General features: G+C 44.1%; 1 protein-coding gene across 2 annotated transcripts; it reads right to left on the bottom strand.

The window, feature by feature from the left end:
* Nucleotides 1-824: 824 nt before the first annotated feature.
* Nucleotides 825-21,478, bottom strand: cunh16orf96 (chromosome unknown C16orf96 homolog). 2 transcript variants are annotated; one of them, XM_008122414.3, is made up of 16 exons: nucleotides 20,937-21,478; nucleotides 15,847-15,951; nucleotides 15,603-15,683; nucleotides 15,410-15,496; nucleotides 12,676-12,823; nucleotides 12,497-12,570; nucleotides 9,746-9,856; nucleotides 8,205-8,279; nucleotides 7,123-7,287; nucleotides 6,838-6,956; nucleotides 4,394-4,456; nucleotides 4,015-4,101; nucleotides 3,604-3,766; nucleotides 2,408-2,507; nucleotides 1,968-2,048; nucleotides 825-1,104 (listed from the first exon to the last, which is right to left on the bottom strand). In XM_008122414.3, exons 1-16 carry the CDS (start codon nucleotides 21,345-21,347, stop codon nucleotides 950-952), a joined length of 2,025 nt encoding a protein of 674 aa, XP_008120621.1. In that variant the 5' UTR covers nucleotides 21,348-21,478; the 3' UTR covers nucleotides 825-949. The 2 variants fall into 2 exon arrangements, with proteins under 2 accessions (XP_008120621.1, XP_008120620.1); XM_008122413.3 differs by having other exon boundaries at nucleotides 825-1,107; nucleotides 20,937-21,477.
* Nucleotides 21,479-22,242: the final 764 nt, after the last annotated feature.

Genomic DNA, 22,242 nt, shown 5'->3' on the forward strand with positions numbered 1-22,242 from the left:
CCTTAATATCTCCTTATTATCCAACATATTCGCTTATCCAACGTTCTGACGGCCCGTTTATGTTGGATAAGTGAGACTCTACTGTAATACTTTTATTTTTATACCCCGCCCCATCTCCCCAAAGGGACTCGTGTATATTGTATTTGTATATTTATGTTTATTTATTTATTTATTTATTTATTTCTAACATTTATATCCCGCCCATCTCACCTGGAGGGACTCAGGGCGGCTTACAGTAATGGCAACAATTCGATGCCCGTACAAAATCAGTATCAAAACAATGCATAAGACAAGTAAAACCATTAAAAATACAATATAAATTACAATATATACATTTGAAAAGTAAAATCAGATCCGTTCATCCTAGAGGAACCTCATGCTTTGTCCGTAGTCCAGTCCGTGTCATCTTTGCCATTTATTGATTAAAAGCCTGGGCACACAGCCATGTTTTTAGGGCTTTTCTGAAGCCCAGCAAGGTTGGAATTTGTCGCATATCTCTGGGGAGGGTGTTCCACAGCCGGGGAGCCACCACCGAGAAGGCCCTGTCCCTCGATGTTTATTATGGCATTGAATTGTTGCCAATTTGGAAGCTGCTCTGAGTCCCCTTTGGAGTTGAGATAGAACAGGGTAAAAAAATTATTTATTTATTTATTTATTTCCAATATTTCTACCCCGCCCTTCTCCCCGAGGGGACTCAGGGCGGCTTACACAACTGGTAGGATTACTACCAGTACATCATAATACCAGTAAATAAGTAAATAAAGGCATGGCGAGAAACCAATGGAGCATCGAGACTCGCGGGAAAGAAATGACCACAGTGCCACTTTGAAAAAGGAATAACTCAATTTTATGGATCTACATTTCCTCGTTCAAAACATTCTTCTATTTACAGTCATATAGAGGGGGGGGGGGGTATGAGGGACCTATCATCCAAAAAGGAGGCCCCTTCTCATAGGCCGGACATCCCTCCACCATTGGGGACGTGGGTCTGGCTGATGCTGGTGGCCAGATTGGTCAAGGGGGCATCCAGGGTCTCTCCCGGTGGGTGCTCTCCTCGGCGGTGGCCCCCGTTGGGAGTGCTCCCGATCCGGCGGCTGGGAGAGGCTGCTAGAGAGAAAGAAGGAAGAAAGGAGACCCACAATTCAGTCTTTGGGCCTCCATATCCGCACGGTCAAGAGGGCAAAGATTACAGAGGAAAAGGGGAAAGAAATGCCACATTCCTTTGCTCTTGCCCAGGACACCGCTCTACTTCCGCCAGACCAGACATGAGCAAACTTGGGCCCTCCAGGTATTTTGGACTTCAACTCTCACAATTCCTAGTAACCTCGGGCCTCTTCCTTTCCCCCTTCAGTTGCTTAAGCAGCAATGAAAGCAAGCCAAGGACAAAGGAAGAGAGAGGAACTGGGCCATTTTAAAAAGAGCTGGAAAAGTGGGAAGGCAGAGGATTAATGCACAGACTGATTATTATTATTTATTTATGTATTATTTATTTATTTTCAGTATTTATATTCCGCCCTTCTCACCCCGAAGGGGACTCAGGGCGGATCACATTATACACACATAGGGCAAACATTCAATACCCATAAACACATAAAACAGAGACCGAGACAGATAGACGCAGAGGCAATTTAACCTTCTCCTGAGGGGATGTTCGATTCTGGCCACAGGGGGGAGCAGCTGCTTCATCATCCACTCTGATGGCACTTCCTCATTCCAGGTCGTAAATTAGTTAAACTTGCCTCCCCACTTTTATAAGTGGTACCTTATTTCCTACTTGATAGATACAACTATCTTTCATGTTGCTAGGTCAGCAACGAGCAGGGGCTATTTTTTATTTTTAATTGACGGGTGCTCACCCCGCCATGGGCTGGCCTCGAACTCATGACCTCATGGTCAGAGTGATTTATTGCAGCTGGCTGCTCAACAGCCTGCGCCACAGCCCGGCCCCACATTTATACCCCACTTACCTGCATAAGGTGAGGCACTGACGTCTGCAAATGCCGAGCGTGCTCTCTCCATCCGGGTCATTGGGCGGCGCACCTTCACGGCTGAAATGGGAGCAATCATCCACAGGAAGGTAAGGAAGATAAGGCAGTGGACATACCCCTCAACATTTCCCATATTAAAACTGAAAGCAAGAAGCTGCTGCAATGGTCTGCTTTTAGGAAGGACAAGGCTCCAGAGTCAATTCAATGCAAAAGTGCATTGTAACATTTGCAGCATTAGAAGGAAGCTGAGGACAAAGGGGGGGGGGCAGAGTGTGGTGGCAAAGGATCAACCAGAGTGTCCCTGCGAAGTGGAAGACATGGAAAAAGGCTGAATATAGAAGAGCCATTTTAAAGTTGAAAGGAGGGCATCGGGAATGGACTGTGGCTTGAAACATCTGCAGCAGCCTGAGTGAACTCACCTGCAAACTCTCTTTGGATGGCCAGAGCCCGCTCCCCGGCCTCAGAGCTCAGCCGACCTTTGTACAGGACCCCATTCACGCCAAGGATGTCCACTTCGGTCTGGAGGGAAAGAGGGAGAGGGAGAGTTCCTCCCTTGATTCTGGCCCTTTGGGACCAACAGCCCCAACCTCTATAGCTCCAAGTGGAGCCTCCATCTGCAGAGGCAGCCAACCTCTCTGCTCAAAACCTGAGAAGCAGTAGAGTAGGGAGAGGAGGTCTCTGCTTCTATTATTATTATCATTATTATTATTATTATTATTATTATTATTATTATTATTATTATTAGAGCCTCTGGTGGCTCAGTGTGTTAAAGCGTTGAGCTGCTGAACTTGCAGACCGAAAGGTCCCAGGTTGGGGAGCGGAGTGAGCGCTCACTGTTAGCTCCAGCTTCTGCCAACCTAGCAGTTCGAAAACATGCAAACGTGAGTAGATCAATAGGTACCTCTCCAGCGGGAAGGTAACGGCGCTCCATGCAGTCATGCCACATGACCTTGGAGGTGTCTACTGACAACGCCGGCTCTTCGGCTTAGAAATGGAGATAAGCACCAACCCCCAGAGTCGGACATGACTGGACTTAACGTCAGGAAAAACCTTTACCTTTTACTATTATTATTATTAAAAAGGACATCAGTTTGGAGGGAGAAGAGAGGCAAGTGAAGGGCTGAGAGTTGTCCAAGCCCCAACCCTGCATTCCTTTGATCAGGAGAAGCACCGGAAGCATCCATTCAATTATTGGGGTATTGTGTGGTTTCCGGACTGTGTGGCCATGTTCTTTTAGCATTTTCGCCTGACATTTCACCTACATCTGTGGCTGGCACCTTCAGAGGATCTGATGGTTGTCAAGAGAGTGGAGTATATATGTTCAGGATGAGAGAAAGAACCAATGTCTGTTAATCAAGTGTAAAGAGTGCAATTAGCAAACTAGATTTGTATGTGTTGAGTGGGAAAATGTTCGTTTTCATGGTTTATTCTTTTCTTTTGAAATTGTCCATGTGCTTATGGATTTCACTGGCTTCTTTGTGCAGACTAACACAAGTGGTTGTCAGAATGGTCCACAATGTATTTGTTCTCAAATGACATCATGGGGCCCCTGGACTGCCTCTCCGCACCCCTCCCACCCATTCCCCTCCCCTATGGGCTTCCCTTTGGGTCTTACATGGTCGTAGGTGAGGGCCGAGGGGTCTCCATAGGGGAAGACGGTGCCCAGGTCCTGGGAGCGGGAGTGGCGCTTGAGGGTGCAGGCCTGGTGGTGGGCCTGGCACTGCCAGCAGGTCTGCACAGGAGCCGCCCCGGAGCCCATTTCGGCTGCCTCCAGATCCCTGCAAAAGTCACACCCAGGGTTTACAATGAGGTAACATCGATGTGCACCTTTTTGGCCAAATTACAAAGAACACACTTTTTGCTGCCTCACATTACATTTGGCAGCAAATACTTTTTTGGTTTCAGGGTTTTGAAAATTGAGGTGCACATAAGATTCAATGCTTATTATACTTGAGTCAAGATAGGTATTTAGGGGATGGCAGCCTCCTTGTTTCCCCACTTTCCTCCCGGCTGCTCCCTCTCTTACTTCCTCTGCGGTTGAGTCAGATATTCATAGCCATTGGCGCTGGCCGGACGGGGCCTCAGGGGCACCTTGCGGACAGTGATCATGTGCCTGAAAAGGACGAGAAGCAAGAAGGTGGTGACCCATGGCATCATGCCCTTCCACTGGCCCATTTATCCCGATTAATGTCCCTTTTTGAAATGTCCCAGTTGCTCTGCCTTCGCTCCCCCTTTGGTCCCCGGCTAACTTCAGTTGCCCCAAAGTGAGTGCAAAGGGCAAAAAATGACCACGGGAAAACAAAAGGAAAGCATCTCCCAGCTGGCTGTACCCACATCTGGCTTCTCTATGGGATTTTTAATCCAACATTGCTATGTCAATGTCAAGGGTCACTCTGGGTACTCACGGCCCGGTTGCCATGTTCACTGGCCGGTCGCAGGAGATGCACTTCACTCTCTCAAAGAGCTGCCTGAAAATATAATAATATTTATTTATTTATTTATTTTTCAAACTTATATGCCGCCACTCCCCTAGGGCTCGGGGCGGCTTACAAGAACCGGCTAAAATCAACAATTTAAAAACATCTTAAAACATCTTTAAAACATCTTTAAAAATACCTTAAAAACATCCTAAAAGCACCTTTTAAAACATCTAACAGAACTCAAAGGCCTGCCGAAACAGGTGTGTCTTACATGCCCTGCGGAAAGCTGACAAGTCCCGCAAGGCACGGACTTCAGGTGGCAAGGTGTTCCAGAGAGATGGTGCCACTGCTGAAAAGGCTCTGCGCCTAGTTGCTGTTAGACGTAAGGCCTTAAAACTGGGGACTTCCAACAGGTCTTGGTCCTCAGAACGGAGGGATCTCTGGGGTTTGTAGGGAGTGAGGCGGTCCCTCAGGTACATCGGCCCTAGACCATGTAAGGCCTTAAAGGTAAGTACCATCACTTTGAAAGTGATCCGGTGCTCAATTGGTAACCAGTGCAGCTGCCGTAAGATTGGTGTTATGTGGCATCTCATCGGGACTCCCGCAAGGAGCCGGGCAGCTGCATTTTGCACCAATTTGAGCTCCGGATCACCGACACAGGAAGGCCGATGTAAAGGGCATTACAGTAATCCAGTCTCGAGATGACCGTAGCCTGGATCACCGTAGCCAGGTTGTCCCTAGACAGATAGGGGGCTAGCCGTCTAGCCTGCCGAAGATGAAAAAAGGCGGTTTTGCTAATGGCAGAGACCTGGGCCTCCATCGTCAGTGAAGGGTCCAAGAGGACTCCCAGACTCTTTACTAGTGAAGACGGGCGTAGCGCTTCACCATCCAGGATTGGCAACTGGATATCCCCACTGCCCAGTCGGCCCAGCCATAGGATCTCCGTCTTTGCTGGATTCACTCTTAACCTACTGGAACGTAACCATCCAATAATGGCCTTGAGGCACTGATGAAAATTGTCGGGTACAGAATCCGGTCGGCCTTCCATCTTTAACACAAGCTGAGTGTCGTCAGCATATTGATAACACTCGAGCCCGAAATCATAATAATAATAATAATAGCACAGCAGACAAAAAACAGTACAATAAAACCACACTACAAACTAGAGCTGACAGCTAGCACAACAAAACATTGCATGGAAAGTTCCTTGACAAAATTGAAGGAAAAGCTGACAAGGAGAAGACCCGGCTATGGCTCACGAATGGGACACCGAAGAAGGAGACAGAAGGCCTGATCCTTGCAGCCCAGGAGCAAGACATCAGGACAAAGGCAATTCAGGCCAAGATTGAAAAATCAGCTGATGACCCAAAATGCAGACTGTGCAAGGAAACCGACGAAACCATGGATCATATCCTCAACTGCTGTAAGAAAATTGCACAGACAGACTACAAACAGAGGCACAACTATGTGGCCCAAATGATTCATTGGAAATTATGCCTCAAGTACTATCTGCCAGCAGTAAAGAACTGGTGGGATCACAAACCTGCAAAAGTATTGGAGAATGAGCACGCAAAGATACTGTGGGACTTCCGAATCCAGACTGACAAAGTTCTGGAACACAACACACCAGACATCACAGTTGTGGAAAAGAAAAAGGTTTGAATCATTGATGTTGCCATCCCAGGTGACAGTCGCATTGACGAAAAACAACAGGAAAAACTCAGCCGCTCTCAGGACCTCAAGATTGAACTTCAAAGACTCTGGCAGAAACCAGTGCAGGTGGTCCCAGTGGTGATCGGCACATTGGGTGCCGTGCCAAAAGATCTCAGCCGGCATTTGGAAACAATAGACATTGACAAAATTACGATCTGCCAACTGCAAAAGGCCACCCGACTGGGATCTGCACGCATCATCCGAAAATACATCACACAGTCCTAGACACTTGGGAAGTGTTCGACTTGTGATTTTGTGATACGAAATCCAGCATGTCTATCTTGTTTGCTGTGTCATACAATATAATAATAATAATACAATGCAACACAGTTGCTAACACAGGAGAGTTTCACTTATCCAAGCTAAACGGGCCGGCAGAAGCTTGGATAAGCGAATATCTTGGATAATAAGGAGGGATTAAGGGAAAGCCTATTAAACATCAAATTAGGTTATGATTTTACAAATTAAGCACCAAAACATCATGTTATACAACAAATTTGACAAAAAAAGCAGTTCAATACGCATTAATGCTATGTAGTAATTACTGTATTTACGAATTCAGCACCAAAATATCATGATATATTGAAAACATTGACTACAAAAATGGCTTGGATAATCCACAAGCTTGGATAAGCGAGGCTTGGATGAGTGAGACTCTACTGTAATTGTAATAGTAGAACCAAATGGTCAGCTCTGAGAGGCTTTGCAAGGCTCACTTCTTGAAGCCAGCGGCACTGTCGGCATCAAAACGGGGCCCTTCGCTCAGGAACTTCTTGATGAACCTCCAGACTTCCTCCAGCTGCTGGCTTAAGGGGTCCAGGGCCATGCGGTCCAGCTAGAGAGGTCAAGACCCCAGGAAGGAAAGAGAGACAGACAAAGACAGACAGGAGAAGGGGCTTCACAGTCCTGCAGGACCCTCCAATGCAACGCACTGCAACATAATGCGAAGGCATATCCCCCCCCCCCCAAAAAAGCCCTGCTGCCCAGACGGAAGGGCCCACCTTGCAGTCCATGTCGGTGAAGAGCTTCTCCAGGGCCTTCTGCCAGTCCTTATCCTGGAGGGACATCTTCTGCAGCAAATCCTGCATCATCTCACTCAGCTGAGTTGTGGCCGACTTCAGCTCTCCGTGGTTGACCTTTGCCTCCAGGGCGCTCTTGTCCGCTTTCTGGGAGCCATAGAGTCATCACAGTGTTAGAAGGGACCTCAAGGGGCCATTCAGTCCAACCTCTTTTCACCAGGACATCATCCCATCCAGCCATCCAACCTCTGCTTGGAAAACCTCCAGAGAAAGGCTCCCACAATTCCACTTTATTTAAGGTGATGAAGGTGTATTGGGAAAATATAATACTTGTATTGAAAACCATATATTGAATGTAATCATGTTAATAAATAGAAATAGGAAAATATGTAATCACCAGCAGATTGTGTGCCTATAGCCAAAAATACATTCTGCTAAGCAAATACCTGTCTCCCCATAGCAGGACTAAAGTTCATTCTGAGTGCCAGGGACATGTGTTAAGTGTCAACAAGACTAGATAAGCTAATGGACAAGAGACAAATTAAGGCTTTTTGGGATGTCAAGATAAGACCTGGCGCCATGGGGGGAGTGCTAATGGCTCTCTGACAGCTAAGATAATGGGGAACTCCTTAATTAATGAGAACCCCTAATGGATGAGATGAGAATTCCAGAGATAAGGCTAATGCAGGGTCTGAGGTCTTGAAGTAGTCTATATTTTAGGAAAATGCAAAGATAGCTTTTTAGTAAGTGCACAGTAAGACTTTTTTGACACTAATTGGTGATGGATAATGCCTAGATGACATAGTAGATGGAGGGAAAAGAATATATAAGAACCTGTGATGCTTTGTTCCAGTACCTTCGCTTTCCTGATTACAGGAGAAGGTCTCCTTTTTCTTATTGCTATATCCTCACTAGCCATTGAGAATAAACGTCATTTTTTCTACAGCCACCGGAACTCTCTTTGTCTCATTTCCTCAAACCTTTGTCTGCCATTTCAAAGGCAGAACAATCCCCAGGTTGAGAGCTCTTTACGGCACCCGAGGAGTATCGCTTTGGGGGCTTACCACATTCATCTCCTCCTTGATCAGGGCCTTGTCTGCTTTGGTGATGTCCAGCTGCTCCAGCATTACGCGCATGGCCTGAAGGAAGGGTGTGAAGGAAGTCATGTGTCAGACCTCTATGGATGTGCCTACACCCCATATCCTCAGCCCAATATCCCTGAACCCTACAGAACGGGCAAAAATTGGGGAGAGCATTGAGGATCTTGGCGACAGTCATCTCCTTTCCATTCAGGAGGCAAGGAATGGCCGACTGTGAGCTTTCTAGACTAGTTAGGACTATAATTCCCAAGATTCCCCTTGACTGCTGGCCATTGAAGCTAGGGATTGTGACAGCTGAAGTCAATATTCTCAAGGACTATCATAATACAATAATACAATTCTTTATTGATTAGTCACTTTTGACCATATCAAAACATGTTAAACATACAATACACACTTACGCATACATACAATAAAACCATGTAAAGATACAAAAGATCCCGTGGGTTACTTTGAAGGAAATTCTCAATGTCTAACATAGACAAAAGACTCCTGGTTCTTCTGATTGCTTTATATGCTGATTCCTCAGTTAAAGTGAGATTAGGTAATACCCTGTTTCCCTGAAAATAAGACATCCCCAAAAAATAAGACCTAGTAGAAGTTTTGCTGAATTGCTAAATAGAAGGCCTCCCCCGAAAGTAAGACCTAGCAAAGTTTTTGTTTGGAAGCATGCCCAGTGCCTGCCAAACAGAACACCAGAGCATTCAGGATTGGTAAATGTACATTCCAGTTGTACATGGAAATAATGGTAGTAACATGAAATTCTTTATAGGATTCACTGTTTGTCTGGTTATGCTGGTTTGTGATGACAACTACTGTACAGTATATAATACATGTTCATTTTTTGTTCAACAATAAATGTGAATTCTTCTTTATGGAAAAATAAGATCCCCTGAAAATAAGACCTAACACATCTTTGGGAGCAAAAATTAATATAAGACACTGTCTTATTTTCGGGGAAACACGGTAGCGGGGCAGCCTCCAATGGAATAGCTTCAACGAGGGGTGTGAGACAGGGATGTTTGCTGGCACCATTCTGTTTTAATTTTTATATAAATGATATTGTGGAATATTTGAAAATGAAAGAATGTCACGGTCCAAAGATTATGGATAGGAATTAAATATTTTGATATACGCAGATGACATAGTACTGTTATCTACCACCCCTGTTGGGTTAAGAAGGTCTCTGCAAAACTTAGTCGAAGACTATCCTGAGAAAGCAGCATCCTGAAGACCATTCTGAGACATCAACAGGGATGTGAGTCCGTTCTCATTCAGTCCAAACTTCCAAAGCCCCCTCTCTCCATGAATCTTGACTCCAACCGACCCAGATTTTTTGTCATTCTTTGATACTTTGCACTCAAACCAATAGGGCTTCTGCTATGCCCATAACCAAGAAGGAAGCCCAAGTAGAAGCCCTCATGGCCCCCCAAATGCCAGCCCTCAGGAAAGGTCTCCCCTTGGGCTCCTTTCCCCCTGGAAGCCCCCCTTGAAACCTCACTCACCTCCATGTCGGAGGTGCCCTTGGTCAGGCGGTCCACCCCTCGCTGCAGCTTCTCGCAGTGTTCCTTCAGCTGCTCCACCTTCTCCATGGCCGCTTTCAGGGACTCCCGCCTCTGAGGAAAGCAAAAGGGAAGTACTGTGAGGTCCATCATCCATGGTGCCACCTCATGCCCAGTATTCCCATTTTGTCCATGCAAACTTTCCCAAATCTCTGCCAGGGTCCTCAATGAGGACTAGACCTTTGCAGAAGATGTTATGATTGATCAATCAATCAATAGATAAATAGATAGCTTAATGCAAGCCGTCGAGTGGGGGTGAGACAACAGGAAGTGAGAGGGATCTTCCCCTGAAAAGAAAGTAAACTCCTGGAAATTATTATCATGGGGAAAAGGGGTCTCCGCTGAAGCTTTATCTTCAATCCTTTATCAACCATTTTCCAAAGTCCAATTATCACAGGGACCACAGGGACTTTTTATGGAGAGAAAAAGTGGGGTATAAATCAACATTATTATTGTTGTTGTTGTTTAAAGATTTAAAGATTGAACTGCAAAGACTCTGGCACAAGCTAGGAAAGGTTGTTCCAGTGATGATCGGCATATTTACTACATTAATATGCCGCTCTTCTCACCCCGAAGGGGACTCAGAGCGGCTTACAGATCAAATGTACATACAATATATTATTAGCATAGCACAATATAAGCATTATATTACTATATTGTACTATATAATTTTATGGTAATATTATTAGTAATATTACATTTAATATATAATATATAATTAATATTATATTGTACTATACTGCACACTGAGTGCAGTGCCTAAAGACTTTGGCCAGCACTTAAAAACAATTGGCACTGACAAAATTACCACTTGTCAGCTGCAAATGGCCACCCTACTTGGATCTGCACACATTGTTTGCCGATACATCACATAATCCCAGTCACTTGGGAAATGTCCAATGTGTGATCCAATACAGCAGCCAGTATAGTGATTTTGTTTGCTGTGTACTAATCTTGCTGTGTAAATAATAATAATAATAATAATAATAATAATAATAATAATAATAATAATTGTTCAAGGAAACCAGTGCAGGTGGTCCCGGTGGTGATGGGCACACTGGGTGCCGTGCCAAAAGATCTCAGCTGGCATTTGGAAACAATAGACATTGACAAAATTACGATCTGCCAACTGCAAAAGGCCAACCTACTGGGATCTGCACGCATCATCCGAAAATACATCACACAGTCCTAGACACTTGGGAAGTGTTCGACTTGTGATTTTATGATATGAAATCCAGCATATCTATCTTGTTTGCTGTGTCATATAATAAAATAATTGTTCAAGGAAACCGATGAAACCATTGATCATATCCTCAGCTGCTGTAAGAAAATCGCACAGACAGACTACAAACAGAGGCACAACTATGTGGCCCAAATGATTCATTGGAACTTATGCTTCAAATACCACCTTCCAGCAGCAAAGAATTAGTGGGATCACAAACCTGCAAAAGTATTGGAAAATGAGCACGCAAAGATACTGTGGGACTTCCGAATCCAGACTGACAAGGTTCTGGAACACAACACACCAGACATCACAGTTGTGGAAAAGAAAAAGGTTTGGATCATTGATGTCGCCATCCCAGGTGACAGTCACATTGACGAAAAACAACAGGAAAAACTCAGCCGCTCTCAGGACCTCAAGATTGAACTTCAAAGACTCTGGCAGAAACCAGTACAGGTGGTCCCGGTGGTGATGGGCACACTGGGTGCTGTGCCAAAAGATCTCACCCGGCATTTGGAAACAATAGACATTGACAAAATCACGATCTGCCAACTGCAAAAGGCCACCCTGCTGGGATCTGCACGCATCATCCGAAAATACATCACAAAGTCCTAGACACTTGGGAAGTGTTCAACTTGTGATTTTGTGATAGGAAATCCAGCATATCTATCTTGTTTGCTGTGTCATAATATTGACAAAATCACAATCTGCCAACTGCAAAAGGCCACCCGACTGGGATCTGCATGCATCATCCGAAAATACATCACACAGTCCTAGACACTTGGGAAGTGTTCGACTTGTGATTTTGTGATACGAAATCCAGCATATCTATCTTGTTTGCTGTGTCATAATAATAATAATAATAATAATAATAATAATAATAATAATAATAAGAAGCGCATTGGGTGCCGTGCCAAAAGATCTCAGCCGGCATTTGGAAACAATAGGCATTGACAAAATCACGATCTGCCAACTGCAAAAGGCCACCCTACTGGGATCTGTGTGTATCATCTGAAAATACATCATGCAGTCCTAGACACTTGGGAAGTGTTCGACTTATGAACACTCGGGCTGTGGCGCAGGCTGGAGAGTAGCTGCTATGAATCACTGCAATGAATCACTCTGACCAGGAGGTCATGAGATCGAGGCCCGCTCGAGCCTATGTTTGTTTGTCTTTGTTCTATGTTAAAAGGCACTGAATGTTTGCCTATATGTGTAATGTGATCCGCCCTGAGTCTCCTTCGGGGTGAGAAGGGCGGAATATAAATGCTGTAAATAAATAAATTTTGTGATATGAAATCCAGCATATCTATCTTGTTTGCTGTGTCATAATAAAATAATAATAATAATAATAATAATAATAATAATAATAATAATAATATAATAATAATAATAATAATAATAATAATAATAATAATAATACTGTAATAATGAGGAAGGCAGGGACTCCTCTCCCATCGTCCCCAAATCACCTGCTCCTCCTGAAGCTTCAGCCTATCCATTTGTTCCATCAGCAGCTTCAGTTCGGCCGTCATATCCGGAACAGCTGGGAAGAGAGGTAAAAAGAAGGGGCAAATAGAGCTGGGTTGGGGCAGTTTGCGGGGGCAGAAAACGGAGATGCCTCTGGGCATGCGCACAGGGCCCGACTCACCTGCAGGCACCACCTGCTGCTTGAGCCGCCCCTCCATCGCCTGGATCTGGGACTGGAGGGCCTCCTGCTTCTCTGGCAGCTGGACCAGGGTAGCCAGCATCTCCTCGGAGCACCTCAGGCGGCATTCCTTTTCCTCCTCCGAGAAGCTCTGCAACGACACTCTTTCTCTCGCATTTGCAGGCCCCTCTCCCCAACAGGACATCAAGGAGGTGGATTGCACCTCCCAGCATCCCCTTGCTAGCATAGGATCCTCCCATCTGAGGAAATGGCTGGGTTTTGATTGCACTTAATGGCATCTCCCAGCCAACATTACACTAAAAGGTAAAGGTTTTCCCCTGACGTTAAGTCCAGTCGTGACCGACTCTAGGGGTTGGTGCTCATCTCCATTTCTAAGCTGAAGAGCCGGCGTTGTCCATAGACATCTCCAAGGTCATGTGGCTGGCATGACTTCATGGAGCGCTGTTACCTTCCCACCTATTGATCTACTCACATTGGCATGTTTTCGAACTGCTAGGTTGGCAGGAGCTGGAGCTAACAGCGGCCACTCACGCCGCTCCCGGGGTTTGAACCTGGGACCTTTCAGTCTCCAGCTCAGTGCTTTAACGCACTTGGCCACCGGGGCTCCCCAACATTACACTATGTAACATTAATATGAGAGCCATGCATGAGTTAGGGCTTTTTACCCTAGCACTCAAGACCTGGCTCTTTACTAGAGCTTGTAATCTATGTTAATTTTATCAATATTTGTATGTATGTATTTTTATCCTTTACAATTTTATCTTGTAAATCACCTAGAGCATCTTGGATGGAGGGCGATTAATAAGTAATTAAATGATGATGATGATGATGATGATGAATATTGTTCCTGGGTTATAAATGTCATTGGTTCTACCATAAATACATAGGAAACATTTATTAAACTGCAAGGACTTTGTGCAGGAGGGACATCCTGCAGCCCATTTTGCTCTAGTTTTATAACGAATATCTCTTCATAGAGTATCAACCAATTCAACATAATTTGTGGCAGCCACAAAAGCAACCAAGTTTCTGAAGTTTAACAACTACAATGTTCCCTCACTACTTTGCAGATAACCTTTTGCGGATTTGCTGTTTCACGGTTTTTCAATAAACTCTAAAAGACTATTATAAATCACTAGCTGTGCCCGCCCTTGCATTGCTGTGGCAAAGTATGGTGGTATGGGAAATAAAGTATTGAGGAATTGGTGGTAGTTAAGGTAAAAGGTAAAGGTTTTCCCCTGACATTAAGTCCATTATAAATGGGCTATATAGCTGTGTGGAAGGGCCTTGAGTCTACACTGCCATATAATCCAGTTAAAATCAGATAATCTGTATTTGATAGGCAGTGTGGAAGAGGCCTAAGTGAGGCCTAATTCTGCCTGTCCCCTGGGCTGAGTGGGTTACTAGGAGACCAAGCGGACGGAGCTTAGCCTTCTAACTGACAGCAATTGGATAAAAACAATTATTCCTCTCCCTCTAATTAGGACTTTATTTTTCTGTTTTTTTTGTTGTATGAACGTAGAGGCATGGATGAAGGGTTGTGCTGCCAAGTTTAGTGCTTCTGGGATGTGTAGTTTTGCTGTTTTGTCCTAGGCCGAAATTTCATTACCCTTTTATATATATAGATAAAAAATTACAATTTACAGCCTAAGGAAGGGAGGAAGGAAGGAGAAGCTGAAGGGAGAGAAAAGGAGCCCAAGCGGCAACAGGAGGAGAAGGAGGCGATTTAATCAACACACAACTGGTTGATAAAGACTTAAAATAGTGTATAACTACTAAAACAATGTATAAATATCAAAATAAATATAGCGTCCCTACTTTGCAGATTTTCACTTATTGCGGGTGGTCCTGGAACCTAACCCCAGCGAAAAGGGAGGGAGCACTGTACATTCAAAGTACAGTAGAGTCTCACTTATCCAACACTCGCTTATCCAAAGTTCTGGATTATCCAACGCATTTTTCTAGTCAATGTTTTCAATATATTGTGATATTTTGGTGCTAAATTCGTAAATACAGTAATTACAACATAACATTACTGCGTATTGAACTACTTTTTCTGTCAAATTTGTTGTATAACATAATGTTTTGGTGCTTAATGTGTAAAATCATAACCTAATTTGATGTTTAATAGGCTTTTCCTTAATCCAACATATTTGCTTATCCAACGTTCTGCCGGCCCGTTTACGTTGGATAAGCGAGACTCTACTGTACTGCACAATTAAGCAGGAAATAACACTTTCAAACCAGGAAAAAAAAATTTTTTTCCAGATTTTGTTACATTGTGTTATTGGGATAGGAGAGGAAACAGGGCGTTAGAAAAGTTGCTCCAAATCTTGGGAAGTGGCTCTCTTTTGGGACTGCAACACAATTGAGATGGAGAGGAAACGGTGTTTTGGAAAGAGTCCCTCCAGACCTGTTTTGGACTGCGCCTCCCAGCATCCCCCAGCCATTGTTGTCTGGATGGAGAAGAAATGCTATTGAAAGGGGTTTCTCCTTATCTTGAAGAATCGCTCCCTTTGGAACTGTACCTCCCAGCATCCCTCATCCAACGTTAGAATGAAGAGGGAACAGTGCATTGGAAATAATCCCTCCAGACCTATTTGGGACTGCATCTCCCAGCACCCCCCAGCCAACATTATAGGGATAGAGAAGAAATGGCACATTGGGAAGGATTCCTCTGGTTCTTTTCTGGACTGCAACACCCAGCGTCCCACACCTTGCCAGTCAACATCTCACACAGGGAACTCCAGTGGACCAGGTCCGAAGTATCGGTGGCCTCGGTAATCTTCTCCTTCCCTTCAACCTGAAAGAAGAAGAGAAAGAGGCTTTTCTCCCAAGCAGCCGCATGGGCTTTGTAGTCCCCTCCCAAAAGACTCCTTCCCAAAGGTCTTTCCTGAGAATCCGCTCACCGGTTCCCCCGGGATTCTTTCCAACATCCCAGCCTTCAGGTCCAGTTGCTGGAGCCGCTCCTTCATTTCCTCAATGCCGAGCTAAGAAAGAAGGATAGGGTCGGAGCATGTGCAGAGTGAAGGTTCCCCACCCGAACTTGAAAGTCAGACCTGAACCGAGGATGCAGTACTTCGGACAGCGCCTTTCGAAATCCCAACTAAATCCCGAAGCAGATCCCCGGCCTTTGAAGTGTGTGCTACTCACATTGGTGAAGTTGTTCTTCAGCAGCCCCAGCTCTTCCCCCACGTTGGTGGTTGCCGCTCGAAGGGAGTAGACGTTGCTCAGGAGATCCTGCAAAGTCTTCATGGCCTAAAAAACAGGGGAACAAGAGGAAGTAGAATAAGGATAGATTTGGTTGAAGGTGGGATTGGAAGCCAAAGGAAGGAAGACAAGAATGGGAAGCAGAATTGGATCGAGAGGCTTAAGGTTTCCCCTGACGTTAAGTCCAGTCGTGACCGACTCTGGGGGTTGGTGCCTGTCTCCATTTCTAGGCTGAAGAGCCGGCATTGTCCATAGACATCTCCAAGGTCATGTGGCCGACATGACTGCATGGAGCGCTGTTACCTTCCCACCAGAGCGGTACCTATTGATCTACTCACATTTGCATGTTTTCAAACTGCTAGGTTGGCAGAAGCTGGGGCTAACAACGGGTGCTCATTCCGCTCCCGGGATTTGAACCTGGGACCTTTTGGTTCGCAAGTTCAACAGCTCAGTGCTTTAACACTGTGCCACCAGGTATTACATTATGCTATAGTATTTATTTATTTTATTTATTTATTTACAGTATTTATATTCCGCCCTTCTCACCCCGAAGGGGACTCAGGGCGGATTACAATGAACACATATATGGCAAACATTCAATGCCAACAGACAAACAACATTCAGTTTTAGACAGACACAGAGGCATTTTTAACATCTTTCCAGCTTCACAATTCCGGCCACAGGGGGAGCTGTTGCTTCACCGTCCATTGGTGGCTGTTCTTCCTCTTCTTTTCCTCGTGAGCAGCTTTTTTATGGTGTTGTAGATTAGTTAAATTAGCCTCCCACATAAAGCGTACCTAAATTTTCCCTACTTGACAGATCCAACTGTCTTTCGGTGCTGCTAGGTCAACAGCAAGCCGGGGCTATTTTTTTTTTTAATGGTCGGAGGCTTAACCCGACCAGGGCTTCGAACTCATGACCTCTCGGTCAGTAGTGATTTATAGCAGCTGGTTACTAGCCAGCTGCGCCACAGCCTGGCCCCTCTCATCCATCCATCATTTACCTGCCTGATCAATCAATCTAGCAAGCTAGCTATCTAGCTAGCTACCTGCCTTATCTATCTGTTTGCCTGCCTCTCTTATCTATTTGCCTGCGTCATCTACCTACCTTCCTACCTACCTATTATTTGCCTGCCTCATCTATCTGTCTGTCTATCTATACAGTAGAGTCTCACTTATCCAACATAAACCTATAAGCCTATTAAACATCAAAATTGGTTATGATTTTACAAATTAAGCACCAAAACATCATGTTATACAACAAATTTGACAGAAAAAGTAGTTCATTACGCATTAATGCTATATAGTAATTACAGTAGTCTCTCACTTATCCAAGCTAAACAGGTCAGCAGAAACTTGGATAAGCGGATATCTTGGATAACAAGGAGGGATTAAGGAAAAGCCTATTAAACATCAAATTAGGTTATGATTTTACAAATTAAGCACCAAAACTTCGTGTTATACAACAAATTTGACAGAAAAAGTAGTTCAATACGCAGTAATGTTATGTTGTAATTACTGTATTTACGAATTTAGCACCAAAATATCACGATAGATTGAAAACATTGACTACAAAAATGGCTTGGATAATCCAGAGGCTTGGATAAGCGAGGCTTGGATTAGTGAGACTCTACTGTACTGTATTTATGAATTTAGCACCAAAATATCACGATATATTGAAAACATTGACTACAAAAATGCGTTGGATAATCCAGAATGTTGGATAAGGGAGTGTTGGATAAGTGAGACTCTACTGTATATCATTTGCCTGCCTCATTTATACTATGTAACACGTTTCTCATTCCTGGGTTATAAATGTAACTATTTCCTCATTGTTTTTGTGGCTGTCACAAACTAGGTTGAATTGGTTGATACTGTATCAGATATTCATTGAAAAACTATAGCAAAATGTGCTTCAGGATGTCCCTCCCGCAAAGACAAAGTTTTTGCAATTTAATAAATGTTTCTCATCTTTTTATGATAGAACAATTAGGAAATGACATTTATTACCTAGGAACAAAAATCATGTTGTATAGTGTAATGTGGCTGTGTAGATCTAATACACCATCGAATCTAACGTGCACCTCAATTTTCAAAACCCCGAAACCAAAAAAAAGTATTTGCTGACAAATGTAATGTGCAGTAGCAAAAGATGCACTTTATGTAATACTAGCATTGCCCGGCCACGCATTGCTGTGGCGAAGTATGGTGGTATGGGAAATAAAAGTATTGAGGAATTGGTGGTAGTTAAGGTAAAGGGTAAAGCTTTTCCCCTGACATTAAGTCCATTATAAATGGGTTATATAGCTGTGTGGAAGGGCCTTGAGTCTACACTGCCATATAATCCAGTTAAAATCAGATAATTTGTATTTTATAGGCAGTGTGGAAGAGGCCTAAGTGAGGCCTAACTCTGCCTTCCCCTGGGCTGAGTGGGTTGCTTGGAGACCAAGTGGGCGGAGCTTAGCCTTCTAGCTGGCAGCAATGGGAAAAAAACAATTCTTCCTTTCCCTCTAATTAGAACTTTATTTTTCTTTTCTTTTTGTTGTATGAACGTTGAGGCATGGATGAGGGGTTGTGCTGCCAAGTTTAGTGTTTCTGGGATGTGTAGTTTTGCTGTTTTGTCCTAGGCCGAAATTTCATTACCCTTTTATATATATAGCCATTGCAATTGCCGCCTGCTTAGAATTCCTTCCTTAAAACCAAAGTGTTAGGGCACCAAAGCTTCCATCAATGGAAAGGAAAACCTTGGGATGCATCTATGCTGTAGAATAAAAAGGTAAAAGTTTCCCCTGACGTTAAGTCCAGTCATATCTGACTCTGGGGGTTGGTGCTCATCTCCATTTCTAGGCCGAAGAGCCGGCGTTTTCCGTAGACACCTCCAAGGTCATGTGGCCATAGGCATGACTGCATGGAGCGCCGTTACCTTCCCACCGGAGCGGTACCTATTGATCTACTCACGTTCGCATGTTTTCGAACTGCTAGGTTGGCAGAAGTTGGAGCTAACAGCGGCCGCTCACGCCACCCCCGGGGTTTGAACCTGGGATCTTTCGGTCCGCAAGTTCTGCAGCTCAGGGTTCATTTAAATTGCTTTGGTTCAATGCAATGGAGTCACGGGGGTTGTAGTTTTACAAGCCTCTGCCAAAAAGTGAGGATGCCTCACCAAACTACAAATGTCAGGATCCCATGGAAATTAAATTATTCAATGACATCCCTCAAGGAGGAGCTCTAGGTGCAGCTTCCTTTGGCTTCGGCTCAGCACTAAGATGACCTATATTATGCACATCTAATGCCACCCCACTTTTGGCAAAGTGATGTAGCCAAAAAAGGGTGAGTGTTAAATTCAAGTAAATACAGTATATCAGGGGTCCTCAAACTTTTAAAGCAGAGGGCCGGTCCACAATCCTTCAGACTGTTGAGGGGCCGAATTATCATTTGGGGAAAAAAATTCCTATGCACACTGCACATATCTTATTAGTAGTGCAAAACAACAACAATAATAATGAAAGAACAATACAATATTTAAAAATGAAAATAATTTTAACCAACATAAACCTATCAGGATTTCAACAGGAAGTGTGGGCCTGCTTCTGGCCAATGAGATAGTCAGGTTAATTAGGATTGTTGTTGTGTGTCTTCAAGTCATTTCAGACTTTGGGTGAGCTTAAATCCAAAATTATTTATTTATTCATTTACTACATTTATTTACTACATTTATATCCCACCCTTTTCACCCCGAAGGGAACTCAGAGCAGCTGTATGTACATACAGCCGGGCTGTGGCGCAGCTGGCTAGTAACCAGCTGCTATAAATCACTACTGACCGAGAAGTCATGAGTTCAAAGCCCGGGTCGGGTTAAGCCTCTGACCATTAAAAAAAAAAAAATAGCCCCGGCTTGCTGTTGACCTAGCAGCCCCAAAAGACAGTTGCATCTGTCAAGTAGGGAAAATTTAGGTACGCTTCATGCGGGAGGCTAATTTAACTAATGTACAACACCATAAAACTGCTCACAAGGAAAAGAATGAGGAAGAACAGCCACCAACAGCTCCCCCTGTGGCTGGAATCGTGAAGCTGGAAAGATGTTAAAAAAATGCCTCTGTGTCTGTCTAAAACCTGAATGTTGTTTGTCTGTTGGCATTGAATGTTTGCCATATATGTGCTCATTGTAATCCGCCCTGAGTCCCCTTTGGGGTGAGAAGGGCGGAATATAAATACTGTAAATAATAAATAAATAAATATATTATTAGCATAGCACAATTTTAGCATTATATATTACTACTAGCTGTGCCCGGCCACGCGTTGCTGTGGCAAAGTGGTGGTGGTATTGGTTAAAAATTGTTGTGTAATTTTTATTTGCATTTTTTATTAATTTTATTGTAAGTTATATTTTTATTTATTATATTTTATTTTCTTGTATTATTTTTAGTTATTTTTGGTATTATAGTATTTTATTGTATTAATTTTTAGTGTTTTTTATTATTTTTTATTGGGTTGCTAGGAGACCAAGTTGGAGGAGCTTAGCCTTCTAACTGGCAGCAATTGGATAAAAGCAATTATTCCTCTCTCTCTAATTAGGACTTTATTTTTCTTTTCTTTTTGTTGTATCAACCTAGAGGCATGGATGATGGGTTGTGTTGTCAAATTTCGAGGTTGGGGGGCCTGTAGTTTTGTCGTTTTGTGGGTCGCCATGATGCCATCACTCTTTTATATATATAGATACTGAACTATATCACTATACTGTAATATTATATGTAATATATAACATATAATTAATATTATATGGTATTATTATTAATATTATATTGTATAAAATAATATTATTATCAATATAATATGTATATACAGTATATTATATTATTAAAACGGATATAAAAATATTATATTATAAATGAGGGCGGGGGCCAATTAAATGACCTTGGAGGGCTGCATCTGGCCCCCGGGCCTTAGTTTGGGGACCCCTGCAGTATATCAACCAAAGGGACACTTTGAGATCTTTCTGAGGCCGATGGGAGTGGTAGTTGTCCGTCTCCCGCTTGCCTTGTTCATGGCTTCCTCGTTGAGCTCCATCTTCTTCTGCAGCTGCATCATCTGATACATCTCCTGGGCCGGACGTGCTGGGCCCTGGCTGCGCTCCAGGAGCTGCTCTGTGTCCGGCGTGCTCTCCAGGAAGTTGAGCCGACGCTCCAGGGCCGCCATGCGCTCGTGAAGCTGGTGGAAGAGGGAACTGGACTTCTTGGCTGGTGTGATGCTCTCAGTTGAGGGGGTGAGATTTGGCGTGCGAATAAAGTCCATCTCCTCGGCTGTGACCTCCTTCTTGACATCGGTCAGGTGGAGGTGATCAAGGATGCCTTGCAGCAGGACGTGGAGGGCGTTGAAGTTGACATGGCCCAGCTCCGGTGTCCCGATGGCCAGGTTGATCAACTCCGAGAAGGAGAGGTTGCTGCTCATGGTTGTGGCTCTTCTGGGGGACCCTTCTGGCCTTAAGGACTAAGCAACGGCAACCAGGCAGGCCTGGCAATGTGAATGTGAGGAAGGCAAGGGCTCGGCATTCTGGTTCTTGGAAAGTTTCTCCTGTTGCTAAGAGACGACGCTGGAACTGGAACACAAGGAGGAGGAGGAGGAGGGCTCCGGAAGAAGGAAAGGGCAACTTGGGCAAGGCAGCCAGAGCTGCAACTTGCGGCCAAGTGACCACAAGGCCCAAAAGGAAGGAACAAAGGAAGGAAGGAAGGCCTGCAACTTTAGAGTCCTGCAACCGTCCTGTCCTTAGCAAACTCCACCAGGTCCCATTATCCCCATCCCTTTCCTTTGGAAGCAGAAAAAGAAACACACTCATTAGCTGGCAACTATATTGTTTAATGGATGCAGTTATAATAATATAATAAACTAGCTGTGCCCGGCCACGCATTGCTGTGGCTAAGTTTGGTGGTATCTATATATATAAAAGAGTGATGGAATCCTGGCAACCGACAAAACAACAAAACTAAACACCCCACAACCTCGAAAATTGATAGCACAACCCCTCATCCATGCCTCTAGGTTGATACAACAAAAAGAGAAGAAAAATCAAGTCCTAATTAGAGGGAGAGGAAGAATTGTTTTTATCCAATTGCTGCCAATTAGAAGGCTAAGCTCTGCCCACTTGGTCTCCTAGCAACCCACTCAGGGGACAGGCAAAGTTAGGCCTCACTTAGGCCTGATCCACACTGCCTATAAAATACAGACACCACCAATCCAAGAGTTTGGAGAGACCCCTAAGGGCCATCCAGTCCAACCCAATTCTGATGACCGTCACCCCGGCTTTCAAATTGATTTGAAAACGCAGCGGAGAGTTCCGTAGATCGCT

The sequence above is a fragment of the Anolis carolinensis genome, unplaced genomic scaffold (genome assembly GCF_035594765.1).
Source record: "Anolis carolinensis isolate JA03-04 unplaced genomic scaffold, rAnoCar3.1.pri scaffold_13, whole genome shotgun sequence".
NCBI lineage: Eukaryota > Metazoa > Chordata > Lepidosauria > Squamata > Dactyloidae > Anolis > Anolis carolinensis.